The following is a 21,777-nucleotide window of genomic DNA, read 5'->3' as shown; positions in this document are numbered from 1 at the left end:
CTGTCCCACTCCCTTGTCCATGCAAATTGAAGAGAAAGAAAAATAAAATGAATAAAAAAGATAAAGATAAAGAAAACGCTCTCCTGGTATATGCGCATGCTTGGTATCTCATCCGGTCCAGACCCATACGAGAACACGAAAGAACCTGAAAGAAGTTGGAAAAAAATCAATCGGGGTATACAACGCCGAATAAATGTGATGCGCCGAAATGCAAAGGAAGAAACGATAGATGGGGTATTTTGCACAAAAAGTCCAAAAAGAAAAAAATTCAAACAGCAACGCTTTTGCGATGAATCCGGATAGAAAACCGACCCTTGCGCGAGGATGAGGCAGGGCAGCCAGATGCACACTTCTCCTCTTGATCGTCTTCCAGGTCTAGCCTGTACCGACGGACACTGCCAGTGTCGTCATCAAAGGCGACATGTCTGCCTTTGCTTGCAAAGCAGTCGGGCAGCAGATTCCTTCGAAACCAGCCCTTGACGCCCTTGCTTGCAGCATCAATAGCGGCATACTCCAGTCGACGAGTTCTATCGCTGGTCCAGTAATGGGTAGTCTGAGGCGGTAGGACAGTATTCTGGGCCTCCTGGCTTGTCTCTGTGACTTCTTCGAGGTCGGGAGCCTGGAACGGGTAGTAAGGCGTTTGGTTGGCGGCCTCGACGGTTCGAAGTTGGTACGAGACAGATGTTTGGGGTCGATGAATAGGCGGGCGGATACGGGAGCGCAACGACTGGGTTGATGAAGTACCATACGTGGACAGTCCTGTAGTACGCCGTGAGGGCTTGGGTCGAATATATGTGGCCGACGTGCGTGGCGATGAAGTGTGCGACTCGTATCCAGAATCCTTTCGTTGGACCTTGGCGATGATTGGAGACTGCTCTCTCGGGGACCTGGGGGACCTGGGAGATCGAGTGGGCTGGCGACCTCGAGTGGTTGAAGGAGGCGATGATAGCGGGTCTACCAGCTCAGCATCACGAAAGCTGTGGTAGGAGATCTCGGACATGCGTCGTGTTGAGTGCGCCATAATGGTGGGATTCTCGAGGTGTTTGCGGCCGGCGCAGTATAAGTGATGGTTGGGTGTGGTGGGTGTCAACCATATAAGTCGGCGGAGGGGTTTGTAGTTGGTTAAGGCGATGTTACAGCCAGCTTTCGGCTTATTATATATACGTCAAAGACGGGGTGGTGTGAGGACGAGACTGGAACGTGAGCACGATATGTTGGAGGTCCCTTATGTATGCCTGTACGGAGAAAAGCCCCTGGGTATTGCGAGCGACTCGAGACGAGTGCAAGACGAAATAGAAGATAATCTGTGGTTTTGGTAACCGCCCGTAAAAAGCCACACAGGATGATTATAACGCAGAGTTATAAAACAATCGCCTGTGTGTGCAACGAGAGGTCTCCCCGGCGGCGCCCAGTCCTTTTCGAATCGATGAGAGCGACAAGCGGGATTGCGACTGGCAACGGCAAACGCTTCGATTGGTCCGGTCTGTGGTGTCCGATTCAGGGCCCACGGCAGGCGGGGACAAAGAGAAGAAAAAAATGAGAGCCAAGGGGCCACTCAGTAGGGATCCGCTGCTGGTGAGCCGATCCCTGCCCCAGTATGCAGGGCCGGGGTGCTTGTCCAGGTTGTTTGTGGAGTTTGTTGGAATGGCAGTCGAATCACCAGTCGGCGGTGAGCGAATGCAAAAAACCACGGCAGCAAGGATTGGTTGGCGATGACGAGATTCAGAAATTTTGATAACCTGATATGGAGGGCGACTATCTCTTCCCATTTACTACTTGTGGGCTGCACGGCATGTATTTTATTCTCGCCTCTTTTTTTTGGTTCTTGTTTCTTTCTGACGTAAACAGCAACGATGGACAATAGATAGATCGGCTGAGGCTAGCAGTCGCTTAGAGGAGGGAGCAAAAGTTCTGTTGATGAGTCAAGGTGAAGGGCGTCGTCAAGAGGGCGTCGAGACGTCAGTTGAGTTTGGTAACCAGTCTCGTAATGGATACCTGTAGCCAAGTTGCAGTGACGCCGTCGCGTGGCTAATCGATTGGACCCAGAATCCAGAGTCCAGGAAGCTTTGGCGGTTGGGAAAGGCCCATCGCCAAGCGGCGGGAGCTGAGGTCCAGTCTGTCAAGTAGTCTTGGGTACCAAGTGGAGAGCTGTTCACCAGGCCCCTCTCGCTTCTTTTCTTTTCAGTCTTGAACGCTTAAACGACCAGAGAAGTGGATTGAACGGCGAGAGTCCGCGCAGCACGCGAGGGGCTACCAGGGCGCTATTGCGTTGAACAAGGGCCCTTTTGCAACGAAATCTTGGTTCGCCAAACAAAGAGAGAGGCGAAGGCGAGGCCCGGGGGGGCCACAGATGAATGATATACTCACGCAACTGTCAAAGGACAGCAAATTGTCGAATCAAAGAATCACAGCCGAGGGAGTGTCCGTGAACAAGGTCCGGCCATGCATGTGTCTCTGCCGTACAGTACTGGTACCTGTCATGTGCGCAGATCAGCGTTGCGAGGTCATCATGATTGTCGCTTGCATCAAAGCTTAGCCCGTACAAGTACATGCCATTTGATCTATTAAAAACCGAGCGCGCAAGGGACCACATGCCGCCACGCACCAGCAAATCAAATCACACCAAGCAGCAGAGTCAAGTCCTCCTGTGGCAGGTTTCGCGTAACTTTGCTCTTGGGCGTACTACCTTGGTCTAGTACCTTGCTTGCTGCAGGCCAAGTGGAGGCGGCGCTACAAACACATGCAACAAGCAGACGCAGTGATGGGCCCCAGCACAGAGTTGCAACTTTGTCCGTTGCAGTGTTTGCAGCATTTTGCAGCAGAGGGGTCGGGGTCATGCGCATCGCCCCCAGAAGCAGGGCGAGTCGATAGGCAGTGTGGCCGGCTAGATAATGGTGGTTGGACGATGGCTTCCGATGTCGCTACCGTGGATGCCTCTCCAGAAGCGCCATTGGCCACGCGGGTAAAAGAAAGTTGCGGGACGGGACTTGGCTTTTTTGCAAAATGGGACACCATGATCATCAGTTGCTTCTAGTCGAGGCGTAGCGGCTTCTACAGCCGATGGTGGCCACGAGGGAATCCGGAAACAAGAGTCCAGGGAGCAAATCCGCCACCATTTCTCCGGGGGGGCACAAAAGACAGAACTGACAGACAATGAGGGGCAAAGTCGCTGCTTTGGTGTTGTTCTTGGTGCTGGTGCTGGTGCTGGTGCTGGTGCTGGTGTCGGCGTTGGTGTTGGAGGTTGGTATTGAGTGAATGTCGCTGTTCAGCAGGCGTCAGTGCGTACTCGTACGAGCAGACACTGCGCTTGGGGTACTCCGTACAGCTGCTGGTATGTGCTTCTCAGCCGTGCAAGCATCATGTGGTAGCAGCGCCCTCAGCTGCAGAGGCTAGACTCGAGAGCATCACCATTCACGGTAAGCAGGGAGAGACAAACGTCGGATGCTAAATCGGGAGAAAACAGAGTTTAACATTCACATGTCATGACAAGACGCCGAAGCCACAGCAAGTCACGGTCACGGCAGCAGTAGCTCTTGCCTTGGAAGTTCCATCCGTGCTACTACTCTGTTACTGGGTAGGTAGTACTGCTACTCACACCACATTCACACTCACACAGCAGGTGCTACAGCCACACACACTTGCCACAAGCCAGAGCCAAGGTCACAGCCAAGGCCAAAGCCAAGCGAGGCAAGAGGACAAGCTTCTCGTGACTTGGCCTCCAAGACGCACCTGCCAATCGCTCGCCATGCCCCCGCGTACTGACGCTGGCACTGGTACCGGTACAAGCACAGCAGAAAGCGGTGAAACTGAGACAAGCAGCAGCCATATGGTCTGAGCCACGACGGCGCTTTCCTCGCTCTCACCAACACACGCACACTCACACTCACACGCTCATGCTTTGTTTGTCTGTCTCTGTCTCTCTTCCCCTCTTTATCCAGGCAGCTGCGTACTACTACCTCTACTAAGGTATAGTACTAAGGTACTGACCATTCAATTGCATGCTCTGGAATTGCATGTGCTTGTACCTTCTGTACCTTTTGTTCTACTAATATTCTCGGGGTTCTCCGCATGGGGTACGGCTGATGAGATCCTTAGCACTACCTCCTCTTAACTCTACTAACCTTACTCGTGTTTGCCTCTATTTGCTCCTCTATTGCTATGTGCTATTACGGCATTTTCCACGAGCAAGTTCCACACGAATTAATGAACCAAGGCAAGGTGCGGAGTTCTCGTACAGCAGGGAGGCAGAGGCAGATGAGCTGCCCGTTTGCCTGTAGGCTGCCGAGTCATTCATTTATTCTCTTTCACTCGCTCGGACGCAAAGGCAGCCCAGATGGAAGCACATCCGGCTCTAGACCATCTGCCAAGCTGCCAACCGCGTGCTCTCCCCCCGTAACAGCTCAATGAAACGCTGGGAGGACAGGCCAATCAACCTCGCAAGTACCTTTGCTCTCTGGAAACGGCGTCGAGGTACTTGCGTCTGCCAACTTGAATGACTTGCCTTAAGACCCCTCTCTCTCATATACCCTGTCCATGCTCCAACCTTGCCTCAGGCATGGGCCGTGACATGGTTCAAGGGAAAGGAAAAAAATGCAATCAGAGCACATTAGGGCACGGGCGCACAAGCAGGGTCCTCGCTGTGGCCCATTCATGCAAGGTACGAGTGCAGCGCCAGATTCCGGCTGCCCTCTTTCATTTGCCATCTGCTGGCAATTTCGACCATCAGATTCGCTTCCCTCAATGCCTCATTTCCTCCTATCCAGAAGCTTCGGTCGACCTTCTAGACGAATCTCCATCGTCGGAAAGGAGCCAGCCGGCTGGGAACAATCGTCATTGCAATCTTGCCTTCTCCTTGCCCAGCAGATGGGAATGGCGTGCTGCTGGCGGCCTTGTGCGCTGCCAGGACTCCAGGGCTCCTTTACGCATGTCGCGTATCCTGCCTAGAAGGGAATTAGCACCATGTACAATCAATCGGAGACTCGGCCCCGTCGATATCGTTCCGCAAGAGGCCTCTGGAAAGCCCTGCAGCCCGGCGAGTTTCCGTTCGGCGGCACCAACTGCGACCACTGCCGTCGTACTCGTGCCATCACGACGAGATATCGCCGTCGAGCCGTCGAAAGTTGTTGGCAGAGCTTTTGCTGTCGCGGATCCGCGCGGCCCGCCCGCTGCTAGCCAATTGCTTTCCCCAGATTGCCATGGATGGCTCCAGAGGGCGGCGGCTGCTGAGCCTATTAATTGGCGCCTCTAAGCGCTTGCTTAATGCTTTCTAGGAAGCCTTCTAGACGCCCTTTGTCTAATTCAGGATCATCTTTGGCGCCAATTCGAACCTTCGACGGTTAGGCATGGAGCAGCAATCATTTTGTCTTCTTCCCTGTTCAACTGCCATGGCAATTGACCGAGAGGGGCGTCATCTCGGCAGTAATATTTTTTTTTTGTTGAGCCCCTCTTCAACTGTGCAGAATCTGGCATCTGCCTTTATTTGCGGGTCTCGCCACTCCTTCGTATTTCGCGGGGATGGGAGAAAGGGGGCCTGTTATATCGTCTCAAGATCAACTACTACTCGTACTCGGTGCTCTGGATGACATGTCGCTTTCGAATTTCTACAATACGTATGGTTTCTCGACTATGAAGAAGGCGTACATATAAGGACGCTGCCGCATTGTCTATTCAGGTCCGTTGGCCGAGTGGGAAAAGCCAACACCAGTGATAACTCGACAGCTCCAGAGGCCGCAGAATCGTAAAGATGGTGGAGAGCTTGCTCCAAGTAGACGTGACTTTTCAGTTGATACAGTGTCTTGGCTGATGACGAAATCTAAACAAGACGTTTGAATCAAGGCTAAGCATCCTATATACCTAGCAGAGGGTGATTCGGCAGTTGACATCTTCCAACTCAGACGCGAGGACAAGGTCCAATTCTTCAATCTTGGTCTTCGCCTCTTGAATTTGATTGAAAAGGCGGCTTTCAAGTTGGCGTCTTTGACTTGCGGTAGCCGTTGCGTTGTCGGTTGGTGAAGCTGGGCGGGGAGAAATGCTGGCGAAAGGTGAGATGATCGCAGGTGAGGCAGCTGCATTTGACGAGTTTCTCGTGCCAGAACCACCAGCACGTGGCTCACGTTCACCAGCACGCAGGGGGGTGGCAATTCAATAGGAATTGGCGGGAGATGCATTCACCACCTGTGGAGAGGAGTTCGACGGAAGAGGATGGACCGCGTCACCACTCTCGCTTTTCTTGGACGGCTTGGTGAGTAGGTAATAATCGTGGTACTTGTTTATGAAGTTGGCGATATCCAAGGTATATAAATAGATATCTTAGACATGCCGTAGGCAACGATGTCGGTCTATAAGGATCATCTTACTCCTTTACAAATACCACACGTTCGACAGTAGCAACAGTTCTTGAGTGTAGTGCGGATCAATGCTTAATTGGCTTGCATCATGGTTGGCAGCCGCCCACTGATAGGTTCAAGGACAAGATATCTTTGACGGTAATACATTAAGGATTATACCAAGGTCAATTGCGTCGGATATGCCGCTTCCCAAACTGCGCTGAATACCACAGCTTGGAATTCGCCATAAGGGTTGCCAGATCAATGCCAGGTGGATTCATCCACCTCATAACAACCATCCCACTAGTGGCGGAATATCATGCTCTAGAGCCAGTGCTACTACTATTTCCTTGGTTTTCCTCACTATGGAGAACGAGAGGAAACTGTTTGGTCCCATGAGCGGGCCGCGGTGAGACCTGGTTAACATTCCGGTCAGTCCAAGACACGGAGGAATGGAAGTAACCTGCACGACTACGATTCCAAAATACGATTGGACAATTTTCCAGGATACGGAGAATTTATGATTCAAAGAAAAGACGCCTTTGTGGCCCTAAATTAGCAAAACCCTTCTATTATTGATGTCATCCATGAGGCCCAGCCGCAAGTTTGAGAGAAATGGTCTTGGAATCAGTCTCGCATTCCCCAGGCCTAACTTGCTGTTGATTCGCCACCAACCGTTGAAACAAGCTGCCGTTGCTCTCTTGGAGATCTCCCTTGCGTGTCTTCAAAAAGAAGAGTTCTAGGAATGGAATGGAATGTCGAGTGTCTCGGCAAGCACAGAATCCGTGGGGCAATGACTGGGCAACGCCTCTCTACGTCTTGCATCCCTTGGCTCTTAGACGACATGATTTTGATAGATATAAAAGACGAGATAAGATGCAATCCAAGTTGGTCCCATTCATTATCGCCAGCAGCTTCATCTCACAAATTCCATTTTCTACATATCCATCCCACAACAAAAAAATCCCACCCCATCAAACCCCCATCGTCAACCCGCCAAAATGCAGTTCAAGCTCATCTCCATCCTCGCCACCGCTCTGACGGTCCAGTCTGCCTACGCCATGTCTGCCACCCAGAAAGGTCAGGCCATGGAGCAGAGCGAGCAGAGCAAAAACGTCCACCAGCTCGAGCAGCTCGCTCACGAGATCCACGTTAAGCAATTGGCCGAGCTTCACCAGCTCGACATCGCTCTCCCGCAACTCAACGCCTCTAGCATTACTTCCACCTTGAACAGCGTGGCCAACGTGTTTGCCACCACCGGCAATGCCATCAGCAACGTCACTGCTGTTACACTTGCCCAGCAGCTCCCTGTAAGCTCCATTGTAAAGGAGTGAACAAGTGGCGTATACTTACAAGAACGGCAGAACATCATTAACAGTATCAGCGCTCTGGCTGGAAACCTGGTCACCAACGTCGCCAGCATCATCACCACCCCGGTGACTTCCACCTTTGGCCAGGCTGACCAGCTGTCCATCTACAACGCTTTCGCCACTGTACGTATCTCTCTTATCTCCTGCTAAATAGCAAGATGTCGTATAATCTAACAACCATACCAGCTCACGAAAGCCAACACGGACCTCATCAACGCCTTCGTCGGCCCCAACGGTCTCGTCTCCAACTCTCTCCTCCGTGGCCCCATCGGCGTTGTCCTCAACTTGATTGAGCGTACCGTTGTCAACCTGGCCGGCGCCATCATTGCCCGCATCCCCGCCTACGCCAACCAGGCCCAGACCCTGCTGAGCCAGATCCACGGCTCTCTGGCACTGACCATCAGCGTCTAAGCTGCATCTTCTACCAAAGCTAGAGAAATCTTTTCATTGAATGACTTTGAGGGGGTACACTGGCAGTCAGGAGTTGGGGATGCTCCTTGGCCAACGTTGGGGAGGACGAGGATCACGATGGGAATGACTGGGACGTCTCTTTCTGTCATTGTTTCAAGATAGGGCCATGTTACTTATAAATGAACAAGTACTGCAAAAAGTCAATGGCAGCTTCAAAAAAAAATACAGTGCCCACTATCAGAGTCGAACTGATCACCTTGTCATGTCAAGTAGTTACTAGTGACACGCTATACCGCTTAGCCAAGCGGGCTGTATGATTCGAAGACGGCTAAAATGAGACTATTCGGTTTTCACGATGGCCCGCCCGAGAAATACTACCAGGGCTGGTTGTCTTGTGTACATGTGGACATCGCCTCAGTAGACGGCACAGTAGGTAGTATCAATTGCTTAAGGCGGAGTTAGCAAACGATGGTCATAGTTGTTGGAATGCAGATGAGAAATACGACAGTAGCACAGTGGCCGCGTTGTTCTTTCTCGGCAAGTGAATGAACGCTTCACAGCATTCTCAACCTCCCTCGAGTCTTTAGAGAAGACTCCTTGCATGAACCATCACACCTCAGCCATAATGCGGCTGCCTTTACTCCACTTGGTTCCTTTCACAGCATTTTTAATTTCGCCCGAGGGAGAAAGTAGCCTCGATTTTTCTCTTCTAAGTGCTGTGAAAGACATCAATAAAGTAAGTGGTTACAGAGAAGTCCATATGATTGGCCTATCAACACAAATTGGAGACATGTCGGCTTCATCTCTAGGGCTTGGGGGGGGTTAAAAATGCTGTGAAGAAGTCCGTCGGTCAAAACATGGAGAATGTTCCATCTCTAGGCTTTGGGCGAAAGAGGAAATGCAGTGAAGACTAATTGCTGCATGGTAGATGCATGGATGGACACATCTCAAAGCCTTGAGGGGGGTTAAAAATGCTGTGAATTGGTGAAAATGCCGGTGAATGAGTAGCCCCTACCTAAGTACTTTGCTTCAAAATGCTATGATGCTGGCTTGATTTACATGGAGGTAGTGTGTAAAATACTAGAATTTAGCCAGTGTCTAAGTCAATCGTGTCTATTGTCTTTGGAAAACGTTGATAAGAAATTTTGGTTATAGGAATGGGAATTCAATTCTGCCACTTTGGAAGCTCATTGACACCAGCAATGCAGGGTGTGATCGATAAATTTGTCTACCTTAGTCATATAATCGAACGGTCTTTTCTGTTCTAACTGCCAGTACTAAAATCCAATCAAGGAAGGGGGGCCAATGATGCTACCCTAAAGAGGACAAATTTCTTTAACAGTCTAACGCTCACTCGCTCGCGTGGCAACAATAGGATGGCAAATTTGCATCATCATTGCATATTGTTTCTTTATATAGATACCTATTGGCAGACTGACGTATTTGCCGATGCAGGCAATTCCTTCTCGCGATAGAGGCTCAATATGATGCATCCAGAACCACTCTACTGGGCGCGAATGGGCAAGCAAGAACAGGCCAAACCACGTCTTGTAATGACCAAAAGTCCAAAAGGAAATAAACGAATAGGAAAAACCTACGTCAAACACCACGCGCAGTTCTGTGACCAACATCGCTCTACTGGAGGGAGCAGCAGCACTGCACTACTAATTACCACAGCTATTACAATCGTTACACCCGTTGGGGGGCTTGAGACCCCTCGATCGCATCAATGATCTGCTTGTAGATGGCGCCGGTTTTCACCTGTTGGCTCGCGAGTTCTCCTCTTTTACAGAGAACGAACCAGAATGTGAGTATTCGCGCCCTCACGACCTTGTAGAATGTGGTGACCTTTCAGTTTCGCACGGGTGTCTCGGGTCGAAGATGAGACTTGCGACACTCCGGCGGGAATGTGAGTGTGTGAAGCGAACCGTCTCGGCTCCGGTTCTGTGGCATACTCGTAGGTATATGGTGTCACCAGGCAAACCCAGTGCCCCTCATCGATACCAGACCTAGCCAGCCTAACGCAAAGTCAAAATGCTTCACTGTCTGGTTCGCAAATCCTAGGGATGCGCGGTACTGTATCTGTCGAGCAATCGAGCAGGGGAGCGAGCGGTAACCGGGCTGCGTACTGTTCTCTGTCAATAACGCGTCACAGGGACCTAAATCAACTAACATACAGTCACTAGACGAGAAAAATGTTGTGCATCCATGGAATCATCTCTGGAATTTGCCAGAAGAAAGAAAACCAACTAAGCTTCCTAAGTCAACGCTGTGATACAGCAATTCGGGAAGCCGTGTAAGTTGCGCAACACGAGGATAAGACCCTGCACGTACCCGATGAGCAAGTTCCAGGAATACCAAGCTCCAAACCTCGGGATTTCGCAATGCTGGCCCCTCCGCTCGTTAGGATTGGTATAAGCTTAATCATATGGTGACATTGAACCAGTCAGTTGACGCGGATCCCACTTTGCTCTCCGCATCTAGGACGAGGGTTCTCCAGGTTGTTAATTGCCGGCCGTTATTCATCATAATGAGTCCTTGCTTTTCCGAGGAAGCGGAAAAGACGGGTCGACGCCGTCACGGCCTGCTCGCTCCAGAACAGACTGTGTTTTAACAAGACATGTGGGCGCCGTCAGGGAGCTTCGCGTCGACTCTCGGATCATGGCAGTCAATTGATATAAATCCAAGGGCGGTTAGCTGCCTTTGCTCCCGGGCAAATGCTCCGGAGCCGGGTTGTGCTTGATTGAAGCGGAAGGCTTGCTTCCGCGGTCTTGATCTCGCTATAATAGGGGCAGGTTCGAGCGGGGGGCGTAGGACTGCGGTGAGCCGGAAATTGCGTGTGAGTAGCTAGCCATTGGCGATGCACGCGAGACGAAGCTTGACACGCTCTTCTACGTACTCTATGTACTGGTATGCCTCCGAATGTGACTGAGATGGGGGGTCGAAGGACTGAATGGCAAAGCGCATTCGGGAAGCAACTTACTTACTTGGCTTCCAATACGCTCTCCACGTGCGGTCGATGAATGCCGTCAAAGCGGATTCGCCACGGTACGGAACAGTTGCCTAGGCATGCAATTGAGTGCATTGGGAAACCACCTGGGGGCCTGGGCTGCTGAAGACATCGTCTTGCTCGACGATTGAGTGGCAAATCGGCAGGGAGGTGCCAGGACTTGGTTTTATTCGCGGCTGTTGATTATGATGGCGAGGGGCCGGGACAGCCGTAGCCGTAGATAGCTGGCGGCTGCAGTCACAAGGGAAAGGGGTCTGGCAACGATGTCGTTTAACCTCGAATCTCAATTGGCTTCCCCGTCGATGCTCAGGCTATATTCCGTGCTGGACTCGCGTTGAGTAACCCAGTTGGAGGCGACTTATGGGCCGATGTGACACGACACATGCAGCTTTCATCATTACCCAGAGCTGGCTCGAGAGCTTTTCAAGTAGTAGACGCCTGAAAAAATTTATATTAAACGCGGTAGGGACCAACCCACCCGGGGTTGCATTGTGGCCTGCGTTCATCCGAAGTTGATAGCCGGCAGGTACCGACAGGTAGCGCACGCGCCCAAACGGCGCTGCACGACTACCGGTGGGTACAAGGCCGGGGGGGACAAGGTTGCGATGCATTGCCATGCAAACCCCGCATTTGCGTCGACACCAGATTTGCCCATTAGGAAGCTATTCTGGCCGGCCGAGAAGCAGGACGGGGTGGATGGCCGGATGGAAGGGCAAAGGGGGCGCCTTCTGATGACGGTTGAATCGCGAACCGGGCTGGCCTGAACGCTGAGTCGAGTTTGTGCGATCAAGCGGGCGCCGCATCTGTCGTCGCATTGCATTGCATTTGCATCCTTCACCAACCCCCCCATGTCTTCCCCAGGCTTTTGCGCAGCGGCTAGCGGCTGGCACGGGAGCCCGAAGCGGCCTGGCGCCCGGAAGGGGGTTCGCAGCTTGTGGTCGATTTCTGGTCGAGATTACTCGTACTCGCGGTGGCCCTGACGGATAATGGACGATGAGATTCTGGAGCGTTGGACCTGGCTTGTTTCGTGCTAGTCCTTGGCTGTTCGCCTTAGATAATCGGCCGACCCCATGCGGAGAAATGGCTTAAAGGTGGAGGGGCCAAACAGACGAGAAAAATCCAAGCCTCTGCCCACTTTTCCTCCCTGTATTTGACCGTTGATAAATCCCCGTCTCGCCTCGAGTCTCCAGCCAGGCGTTTCCGACCGGAAGACGCGACATTGTCTGCGCGCCCTGCGTTTCTCCGATCTCCGACCAACCGTGAGCGCAGCGTGGGAAGCGGAGGCTGAGGGAGAGCCGTCGAGACTGGAACTGATAGCGATCGGCAGGCAGGCAGAGCCATGGCCAGCGCACCGCTAGGGGGAGCAGCATCAGTGGCGACAGCGACAGCAGCAGCAGCAGGTCCAGGTCAGTAAAGTTCCAGCAGCTCCAGCGCGGTTCCAGCGCAGCGCAGCGGTAGTGACCCCTATAACTAACGCCCGCGGTGGCCCGCGCTGCCACAGGCTCTACAGGCACAGGCTCAGCAGGCTCAGCGGTCGCGCTCACCACCTCGCCCGAGTCGGCCTCAACCTCCCAGCCCGGCTCACCAACGGCCTCAACACCGCCGCCTCAGCAGTCTCTTGGAGCGGCTGCAACCTCGTTCCACCACCATCCGCGAGGCCGTCTGGTGAGCAGAGCGTGCGATCGATGCCGTCGGCGCAAGGCCAAGGTCAGTCTAGCCCATCCAGCCTATTGCATTGCATTGCATCGCTTTCCCATCCCGTCCTCTCCTTTCCCTTCCATTCTTCATGTCTCGCTCGGTCCCTGGTCCCTGCTTGCTCTCTTCCTGCTCCCTCCTCTCCCTCTCTCGTTATACCTCCCGCGACACTCGCAATACGTCTGTTATGTTGGGTTGTGCATACATTGGCACCATATACATCATACGAGTGTATATGTAAAATTCGCATTCACAACTCTTCTCGACTCTGCTCTGTCTGATTCTGATGCTGCGCTACTCCTCCGTCTACTCCGTCTTACACCTTGATCCCGTCTCGTCCTTCTCCCCACTGACACCACACAAGTGCGAATACCTCAGCGCCGTCGATAGCTGCACGCACTGCCGCGATGCCCACGTGCAGTGCACTTTCGACCTGCCACTGGCCCGACGCGGTCCCAAAGCCAGGAAGAAGAGCGATCAGCCCGGCCAGCCACCTCCAGACCCGAGCTCCCTCTCCACCGGGGCTCGTGGATCCGGCCAGATGCCGCCGCCGTTGAGCTTCTCCGGCCCCGCAGCAGGTGGACTGCAGCAGCCCTTCAACTCGTCTTCGATGTCGCCCGAGACGGCGTGGGAGCCCGTCGAGCCTCTCAGCATCGAGAATGGCCTGCCACGGCAGCCGCTGGGCGACCTGCCCGGCCTCTCCACAATTCAGAACATCTCGACTCGCCAGCGGTGGCTACACCTCGCCCACGCAATGACGTTGCGCAACACGACGCTAGAACGGGTCTCGAAGCGATGTATCGACCTCTTCTTCGACTACCTCTATCCTCTCACCCCCCTGGTGTACGAGCCTGCCCTCCGGGACGTCCTTGCATACATCTTCTCGCAGCCCTTGCCCGGCATGAACCAACCATCGCCGCTGTCGCAGCTCACGCCGGACGCGACCACTGGCACCACCCCCATCAGTTCTGCCGAGTCGTGGACGGGCTTCGGCCAGCCCAGCGGCTCCAGGATCGTTGGCAGCAGGCTGGCTCCTTGGGTCGACTCGACCTTCACCCTGGTCACGGCCGTCTGCGCAGAGGCGGCATTCATGCTACCCAAGGACATTTTCCCCGAAGGAGAATCCGTCTCGGAAATCTTTCTCGAGGCCTCTCGCGACTGCCTTCACCAGCATCTCGAGGCCGACCTGGAGAATCCGACGGCCAACTCGATTGCCATCCGCTACTTCCACTCCAACTGCCTCCACGCCGCGGGGAAGCCGAAGTATTCGTGGCACATCTTTGGCGAGGCCATCCGCCTGGCCCAGGTCATGCACCTCCACGAGGAGGCTTCGCTCGAGGGGCTCGTCCCCATCGAGGCAGAGTTCCGGCGCCGTTGCTTCTGGATCTTGTATCTGGGCGACAAGTCGGCCGCCATACTCAATAACCGTCCCATCACCATCCACAAGTACTGTTTCGACACGGGCATCACTACCCTTTACCCGTCGGGCATCGAGGATGAGTTTCTGAACACGGCCTCGGAGCCGCCCAGAAAAAGCTTTATTTCCGGGTTCAACGCAAACGTGCGGCTGTGGCAGTCGGCCGCCGATCTGCTGCTGGAAATCCGAGTGCTTCAGGACCAGATGATGCAGCATTTTAGGGGCAGCATGCCCCCCAACCACGTTCTGCCATCTGCCGACAGGCAGCACCTCGACTCCCTCTATGTCAGATTCATCACCTGCTTGGACGACCTCCCGCCGTACCTCCAGTCATGCACGCTGGCCATGGCAGCAATGGCCGAGGGCAACGGGTCGGCCGAGTCCAAGCAGTACGTGATCCAATGCATTAACCTGCAGGTGACGTTTCACTGTCTGCGCATGGTGATTACGCAGAAGTTTGAAGATCTCTCTTATTTTGCTCCTGGCGTTGAGCAGGCCGATTTGAGGAAGTCGGAGATTGTACGAGACATGTTGAGAGTGATGAACGAAGCGCCCTTTTGGGGCCTCCAGGCCAACGGCGAGCCAAACGTGAGTCTTTTTTTTTCCCCTCTCTCAATCCTTCTACCGTTTCCCTTATCACCCTGCGGATATTTATATTTTACACTTCGGCACTTGTTTTTGCTGACCACTTCCTATCTTGATACCGCAGGTGGAAAAGATTCGCCTTATCGGAGCTAGTTTGTTAGCCATTATCCATCGGAACCAGGATTCACCCCTGGCGACGCGAGCTAGGAGCGACTTTACGGTGCTCTTGGATATTCTCACGCGGCTGGACTCCAAGGCCTCGGATCAGCTTAGGAACACGTCTAATACCGTTGTTGGCTAAATGTGCGGAATGGAACAGAGCAAAGAAGAAGAAAATTTGTAACTTTGTAAATATGGCAGGGATTCCCTATTCTTCCTCCCCCTCCCCCCGTTCAGCGAGTTGGGTATGTTCAGTGTTTTGCAAGGGGGGGCAAAAGGCGTTTTTTTCGCATGGGTGTAATTTTACGTATGGAGCCATTTTATCTTTGTGTATAGGTACTACTACTACTACTACTACTACTACTACTATTTTCCATTTGCATTAATGAGATTAACCAAGATCTCCCGTCTTCGTTTCGATTTCATTTCAGCCCTGATGATTTTCACTCCGTGGTGAGTCCAGGGTGACTGGGTTACATGCAGCTTCCCTTGTGAGACAAATAAGCGAAGGGGGAAGGATTGGGATAAAAAAAAAAAGAGAGGTGAGCACAAAGAGGAATGTGAGTGATCGGGGAAATGCTGAGACATTCGGAGAAACATGGACGCAACGTTGTTTGAACCTGGGCTTTACGATTTCTCCGCTCCCTGCACATGGTATTCACGTAGTCAAGGCATATAACGGTTCTTCTTATCGAGGACAGAGAGTTGAAGGCATAAAAAAAGTTACGGACCCCATGTCTCATTTTGCTTTTTTCTGTTTTGAAATGGCTGAGTAGCATTGCATTTTGGATGATATATATGGCTAAACTTGGGGGCTACCGCTTATATACTTGCGTGCTTTGCTTGCTTGTTCAAGGAAAGAAGGGTGAAACGCAAGCACGAAAAAAGGCAAAATTCAGAAAAAAAGGGGGGGGGGTGAACAAGGGGGGAGGGTAAAAAAAGAAAAAAGAAGCATAAAGGCTATTCTTTCAAGCGGCGACTTTAACCCGCTGCCTGTCTGCAAACATGTCCTTGAGCACAAGGGCCGACTTCTTGGGCGTGCGCTTGAGGGTGGTGTAGTCTGTGTAGGTGACGCCGAAGCGGGGCCCGTAGCCGTCTGACCATTCTGTTTTGTCAAGGTATGAGCGGTTAGTTTGGATCAATATGTGATGGGGAGCTGAGAAGAGGGGGAAGGGTGAAGAGGGTGTTGTGTTGTGTTACGTACCCAGGTTATCGAGCAGAGCCCAGGCAAAGTAGCCCTTGACGACGACGCCGTCTTGGCTGATGGCCTTTGAGATGGAATCCAGGTGCGAGTCAAAGTACTGGATGCGGAAGGGGTCGTTGATGGCCTCCTCGCACGTCATCTTGTCCTCGCCGGGGCACGGGCAGCCGTTCTCGGTGATGTAGATGGGCTTGCCGTACAGGCCGTGGACTCTGGCGAGGTGCTTTCGGAACATGTCCGGGCAGGAGCGCAGCCAGAAGATGCCGCTCTCTTCGCCGACGGGGCTGCCGTCCTTGTTCTCCTGGTGCTCGTGGATGGCGCCGAGGAAGTCCGTCTTGGGGACGGGGCCTTCGCGGTGGCGGGCGAACTGAGAGGTGTAGTAGTTCATGCCGTAGAAGTCAGTCTCTCCGGCGTTGAGAATGGCAAAATCGGCGGGAGTGAGAGCGGGGAGCCTGTCGCCCAGCTGCTTTCTCATGGAAGCAGGGTAGTCCCTTTTCAAGCTGTTGTGCACGATGATTAGTATGTTGAGTGTCTCCAACGGATAGACAGGTCCCAGTAGGTAGGAACTTACAAGATTGGATTCGCATACCACCCGATGTGGAATTCCATGCGTCGCTCCGCAGCCTCCTTGTCTCTGGGATCGCTGCTGTCCCAGGGCTCATAGTAGTCGCCGTTGAGCGAGATGCCGATCTGCCCCTTTTGAGAAGCGCGAAAGTCTTTGCTGTAGACGGCCACGGCGCGAGCGTGGCTCATGATCTGGGCTTTTCCAGCCAGCCATGGCTCAGTGGTTGTGTCGCCCTCGGTGGAGTGCTTGTTTATGCTGCTCCTGCCGGGAGCGTTGCTGCCGGTGGCATAGCCCTGCGCCGTTGATTAGTATTTGATGGTTGTATTTTGATACACGAGAAAAGAGAGATGGGGTCTGAACCCCCAGTCAAGACTCACATAGATGGACTGGATCCACGGCTCGTTGATGGTGATCCAGTTCTTGACCCGGTCTCCAAAGCGCTCAAAGCACAACCTCGCATATCTCTCAAAGTCCAGCTGGACCTCTTCCACGTTCAACCAGCCTCCATACCTGTCGTGAAGCGCCTGGGGAAGATCCCAGTGATATAGAGTCACCCAAGGGGTAACTCCCCGCTTCAACAAGGCATCGATCAGATCGCTGTAGAACTGGATGCCCTCCTCGTTGACGGGATCAAGCCTGCCACCAAGAGGAATGATGCGCGACCACGACAGCGAGAAGCGGTAGGCCTTGGCGCCGTACTTGGTCAAGAGATCAAAGTCTTCATCGTAGCGGTGATAGTGATCGCAGGCAACATCGCCGTTGGCGCCGTTGGTGCGAGAGGGCTCCAAGTGACAGTAGGTGTCCCAGATGGACGGCCCACGGCCCCCTTCCTTTACAGCCCCTTCGATCTGGTAGGCGGCCGTAGCGAAGCCCCATTCGAAATCGTTGGGCAGAGATAGCGACTCGGACATTTTGGCTTATCTTTTTTATTTTTTTATTTTCTGCTGCTCGTGTGTCCTTGGGCTGATCCTTTGTTGCTTGTGTTTGTTGCGAGGTGCGTCTGCGTCTGCTCGTCAAAGGACGGTAGGAATAATAGGTAGCTCAACTCAGGCTAATCATGTACATGTACGAGTACGAGAACAAGTAGGTAGATTGAGAAAGCCCGTTATTGAAACGGACCGACCCGATGAGGCTTCGTGGTTCGCGTCAGGTTCAGGGGGGACAGCTTTATACCCACACATGAGCGGTTTGCTCTGCTTCTTCCTGATCCTCCCTTCTCTTGGCCGTGTGGAGACGGGACCATTCACATTGCCATTGTCCGCTTCGATTGCTCCGTCGAGAACGGTTCCAGTTAGTCGTCCGTTGTGACGCCCGTCTCGTCTCGAGGCTCGCGCCGCTTCCCCGGACCGGACACGTGTGGGAGCAACAGCTGGGGGAAGCCCACGAGGCAATCAGCAGTGTGCAGTTTGCAATTTTGCCCCCAGAGCTGCCCGATACCCCGTGCCATTGAAACGGAGCTGCCCCAATGGGGAAATAAGGATGAGCATCTTACTCACGGCTCGCCGCCTTGATTGGCTGTGCGGGTTTGGCCGGCCTTTGTCGAATTATCCGCCTCTTGGAAAGCCTCTCCAGCTAGCCGTTTGGTCGCTCCGCGGATCCTGATTTCTCCGAATCGCCGATTTAGATTCGATCTGTCCCCCCCGTGGGGAAGCGACTTTGGCCCTGGACGCGCGCTTACTTAATTGCCCTGCATTGCTAGCCTTTATCATCTCGTGTTACCCATTTCGACCATCTTCATCCGTCATCTCACGAGATGCTTCGAGATGGAGAGAGAATGGAACGCTTCTGGGTTGCATCTACAGCTGGCACTCGCTCGTGGCTGCTCGCCTTGACCGAGAATGGCTGACCTGTTGACTAAGCAAGGCCACCGGCGCATTTTTTTTGCGCTCGGTGAACCTTCTTTTGCGCAATGGCGTGGCGTGACAAAACAGCAGCTGAAGAGCTGAACAGATGAGCCAGATCCGGGCGCTGTCTGCCGCAACTTTTGGCCTCTGCCTCTGCCTCTGCCTCTGCCTCTACACATCGTCGTCGAGGGATAAGAGGCTGGATTATGGCTCCTGCTGCGGCACGCACGGCTGACGGTATTTCATCGCCAATTGACTTGGCATCATATCCCCCGTTTTGGCGGCGCAAGAATGGCATCCTGCTGTATTTCCTACTCACGTCATCGCTGCTCGCCAGCGCCGCGCTCGGCATTGACGGGGTGAGTTTTGTCTCCTCTGCTTTATTGTTTGAGCTTCTCCCAATCAACCAGGACTAATTATAGGAAATCGTCGCAGTCAATGACCAACGGAATGCAAGTTCTCCCGACATGGCAGGATCGATTTGGACATCCCCGAGGCTCAACCCTGGGCTTGTTCGGTGCATCGAGCGCCATTGGCGGCGTTATTCCATTCATATGCCTTGGCTGGATCAGCGATAGATGCGGACGCCGGGTTCCGACTGCACTCGGCTCAATTGTCATCATCGCAGGTGTCCTGGTAGAATTCTTCGCTACGTCGCTTGACATGTATATCGGAGGCAAGATTGTGCTAGGTTTTGGCTCTTCGCTGATCCAGATGGGCGCCCCAGTGCTGGTGACGGAATTGAGCCATCCGAAGGAACGAGTTCAAATCACCACTTTTTACAATACGTCAATCGTGCTGGGATACGTCATTGGCGCATGGGCGACTTATGGCTGCTTCCGTATCCCAGGACCATGGTCATGGAGACTACCGACGCTGATCCAAATTATCCCCTCGACCTACCAGCTCAGTCTCATCTTCTTTTGTCCGGAATCGCCTCGATGGCTGATTGCCAAGGGTCGGATGAGGGAGGCGCGCGAGATTCTGGTCAAATACCATGGCGAATGCGACCCAACCGCCGAGGTCGTCAGTGTTGAATGCGCAGAGATTGAACGGGTCCTTGCCAAGGAAGCACAACAGAACATGACATGGGTGGCCTTTTTCTCATCAATACCCAATTTGAAAAGGCTATCACTATGCTTCGCAACCGCCGTCTTCAGCCAGAGCTCGGGAAATCTGCTCGTATCAAACTATCTGACACAAATCCTAAAAGACACTGGAGTCACGTCTGAAAAGGATATCACTCTTGTCAACGGCATGGTGACACTCTGGCAGTACATCGTGGCGCTCGCCGTTACAGTCTGTATCAACAAGTTTAAACGACGCACTTTCTTTCTAATCGGCTCTGGGGGTGTCTCGCTCACTTTTATTGCTTGGACGATTGGGGCCGAGGAATATCTTGAGCACGGTTCTCTCGCTGCTGGCCGGCTGGTCCTTGCATGCATCTTCATCTTCCAGGCGTTCTACACTATGGCCTGGACTAATCTGGTGGTAACATACCCCCTGGAGGTAGTTACATACCAAATGCGGGCCAAGACGTGGGCTTTTGTCCTGCTTACAATCCAGGTGGCCACCATCTTTGGGAACTACGTGAATCCGATTGCGTTGCAAAACATTGGGTGGAAGATTTACATTTATTATTGCATCTGGGTGGCGTTTATCTTCATCATTGTATACTTCTTCTTCGTCGAAACCTCGGGACCGACATTGGAAGAGCTGGCATATCTTTTCGACGGAGACGAGAAGAAGAAGCGACTATCAGTCGAAACACGACGGCAGAAAGACGTGGAGATTCGCACGCAAACGGAATCGGTTTCCGGTGCGTCTGTATAAAAACAAGTCGAAAACTGAATTGCATTGGGTATATCACGACATGTCGGCGAAACTGGACGCCGGAACAATGTAAAAAAAAGAGCATGATAGAATGGGTATTGGCGTTGGGAATTGGGCGGCATGGGGAATGCATTTTTGCGATAGATACCTTGGTCGTTGAGCTTGAAATTGACATTACTCTACCACGTGGGAGCACCGCTTATTGAAACACCACTTTGTTGACGCAACATGAAGCATCACTCGCATGAACTCATTAGGTAAAGCCGCTGCAGCTGTTTTCTTGCTAACAGGGGTCAAGCAGGCAACAGCCGATCCTTCTTCTTCAATCTCCACAACAGCGAGGTCTTGAGTCGAGCCTCTGGACGTGAGCGAATCAAGTGACTAGCGACTCGGAGGCATCTGGCCAGTCTCTCGAAAATGGCTCAAAAATGCCCCCCAAGTCGGTCCATTTGCTGCGTGACACGAGATGTGAGTCTCCCAAGACGGACGGCTCCGCTTGAAAGTGGTTGGCTGGTTGAGTATACCAAGAAAGGCGAGGTGTTGCAACGGAATCCCGAATGTGACTCTATTCAGGTGGCGCAGAAACGGGCCACCAGCGGCAGTCTGCAGACACTGTAGCTTGGAAGAGACTTTGCTTGCGCTGTTTCGTGTTTCGCAAAGCACACGGGCCGGCATCAGCTTTGCGCCAAATGCCGGGACACGAAGCGTCGATAGCCGATGGCTTGTTCAATTGCCGTCGACTAACTGAGCTATGGGAAGCACCAGAACCGTTTGCGTGAGAGAATGGGGCCAAAAAAAGCCCGAGAGCTTGTCTGGTGTGGTGCAGTGGGGGATTTAGCTTGCAACAAAGTGTCCGGATGAAGATATATCCAGCTTGCAAGAGGACGAGGACATGATTCAAGCAACTTGGCGCCAGCGGGAGGAGGCGAGGGAGACGGGAGCTTTGTACGGCCTCAACTTCTTGACGAGGCTGACGGGGTGTGTGCCAACCAAGCAAGGGAAATGACGTGTCAAACAATGAGAGCGAGGTCGGCTTGTGGTTTGATGTGATGGGCACTAACTGAGCAGGACCGAGATCTGCTCCTAGCCGGTTGATTTTGTTGTTTTCTAGAACAAGGTGGCGTCCCAGCTAGAACCCTGGCGATGGTGCATTGCATACAGGAACCTGCTTTGATGGCGCGGTCCGGCTCTTGCTGGGCTTTTATTCCGCCGAACCAAGAGTGTCAATCCTATCTATTCACGACGAGAGCCATGCCATCACCAGCGGAGATATCGGCAGCGAAAGAATATGCAACGCAACCAAATGCCGTAACAGACGTTGCCGGAATTGCATCTGTTTCTTATCTCTCTCCCACCCCCCC

The 21,777-nt window shown here is 53.0% G+C and overlaps 5 protein-coding genes across 5 annotated transcripts; 3 read left to right on the top strand and 2 right to left on the bottom strand.

Annotated features, from left to right (window-relative positions):
• Positions 1-268: 268 nt before the first annotated feature.
• Triagg1_7297 (uncharacterized protein) lies at positions 269-1,021 on the bottom strand (the record flags this gene model as incomplete). The annotated part of the gene is made up of 1 exon (XM_062902016.1): positions 269-1,021. The coding sequence occupies one exon, from the start codon at positions 1,019-1,021 to the stop codon at positions 269-271; it is 753 nt and encodes a 250-aa protein (XP_062753615.1).
• Positions 1,022-7,327: 6,306 nt separating this feature from the next.
• Triagg1_7296 (uncharacterized protein) lies at positions 7,328-8,107 on the top strand (the record flags this gene model as incomplete). Its single annotated transcript, XM_062902015.1, has 3 exons — positions 7,328-7,636; positions 7,691-7,819; positions 7,883-8,107. 3 exons carry the CDS (start codon positions 7,328-7,330, stop codon positions 8,105-8,107), a joined length of 663 nt encoding a protein of 220 aa, XP_062753614.1.
• Positions 8,108-13,098: 4,991 nt separating this feature from the next.
• Triagg1_7295 (transcriptional regulator family: Fungal Specific TF) lies at positions 13,099-15,115 on the top strand (the record flags this gene model as incomplete). Its single annotated transcript, XM_062902014.1, has 2 exons — positions 13,099-14,817; positions 14,939-15,115. The coding sequence occupies 2 exons, from the start codon at positions 13,099-13,101 to the stop codon at positions 15,113-15,115; spliced, it is 1,896 nt and encodes a 631-aa protein (XP_062753613.1).
• Positions 15,116-15,941: 826 nt separating this feature from the next.
• Positions 15,942-17,650, bottom strand: Triagg1_7294 (CAZyme family GH1; the record flags this gene model as incomplete). Its single annotated transcript, XM_062902013.1, has 4 exons — positions 15,942-16,078; positions 16,178-16,674; positions 16,746-17,032; positions 17,117-17,650. 4 exons carry the CDS (start codon positions 17,648-17,650, stop codon positions 15,942-15,944), a joined length of 1,455 nt encoding a protein of 484 aa, XP_062753612.1.
• A 1,371-nt stretch (positions 17,651-19,021) lies between these two features.
• On the top strand, positions 19,022-20,416 carry Triagg1_7293 (uncharacterized protein; the record flags this gene model as incomplete). Its single annotated transcript, XM_062902012.1, has 1 exon — positions 19,022-20,416. The coding sequence occupies one exon, from the start codon at positions 19,022-19,024 to the stop codon at positions 20,414-20,416; it is 1,395 nt and encodes a 464-aa protein (XP_062753611.1).
• Between the last annotated feature and the right edge of the window lie 1,361 nt (positions 20,417-21,777).

Source organism: Trichoderma aggressivum (genome assembly GCF_033847375.1).
Source record: "Trichoderma aggressivum f. europaeum strain CBS 100526 chromosome Unknown scaffold_032, whole genome shotgun sequence".
Lineage (NCBI taxonomy): Eukaryota > Fungi > Ascomycota > Sordariomycetes > Hypocreales > Hypocreaceae > Trichoderma > Trichoderma aggressivum.
Note: the sequence above shows the minus strand (reverse complement) of the source record. Positions and strands in the feature narration are given on the sequence as shown.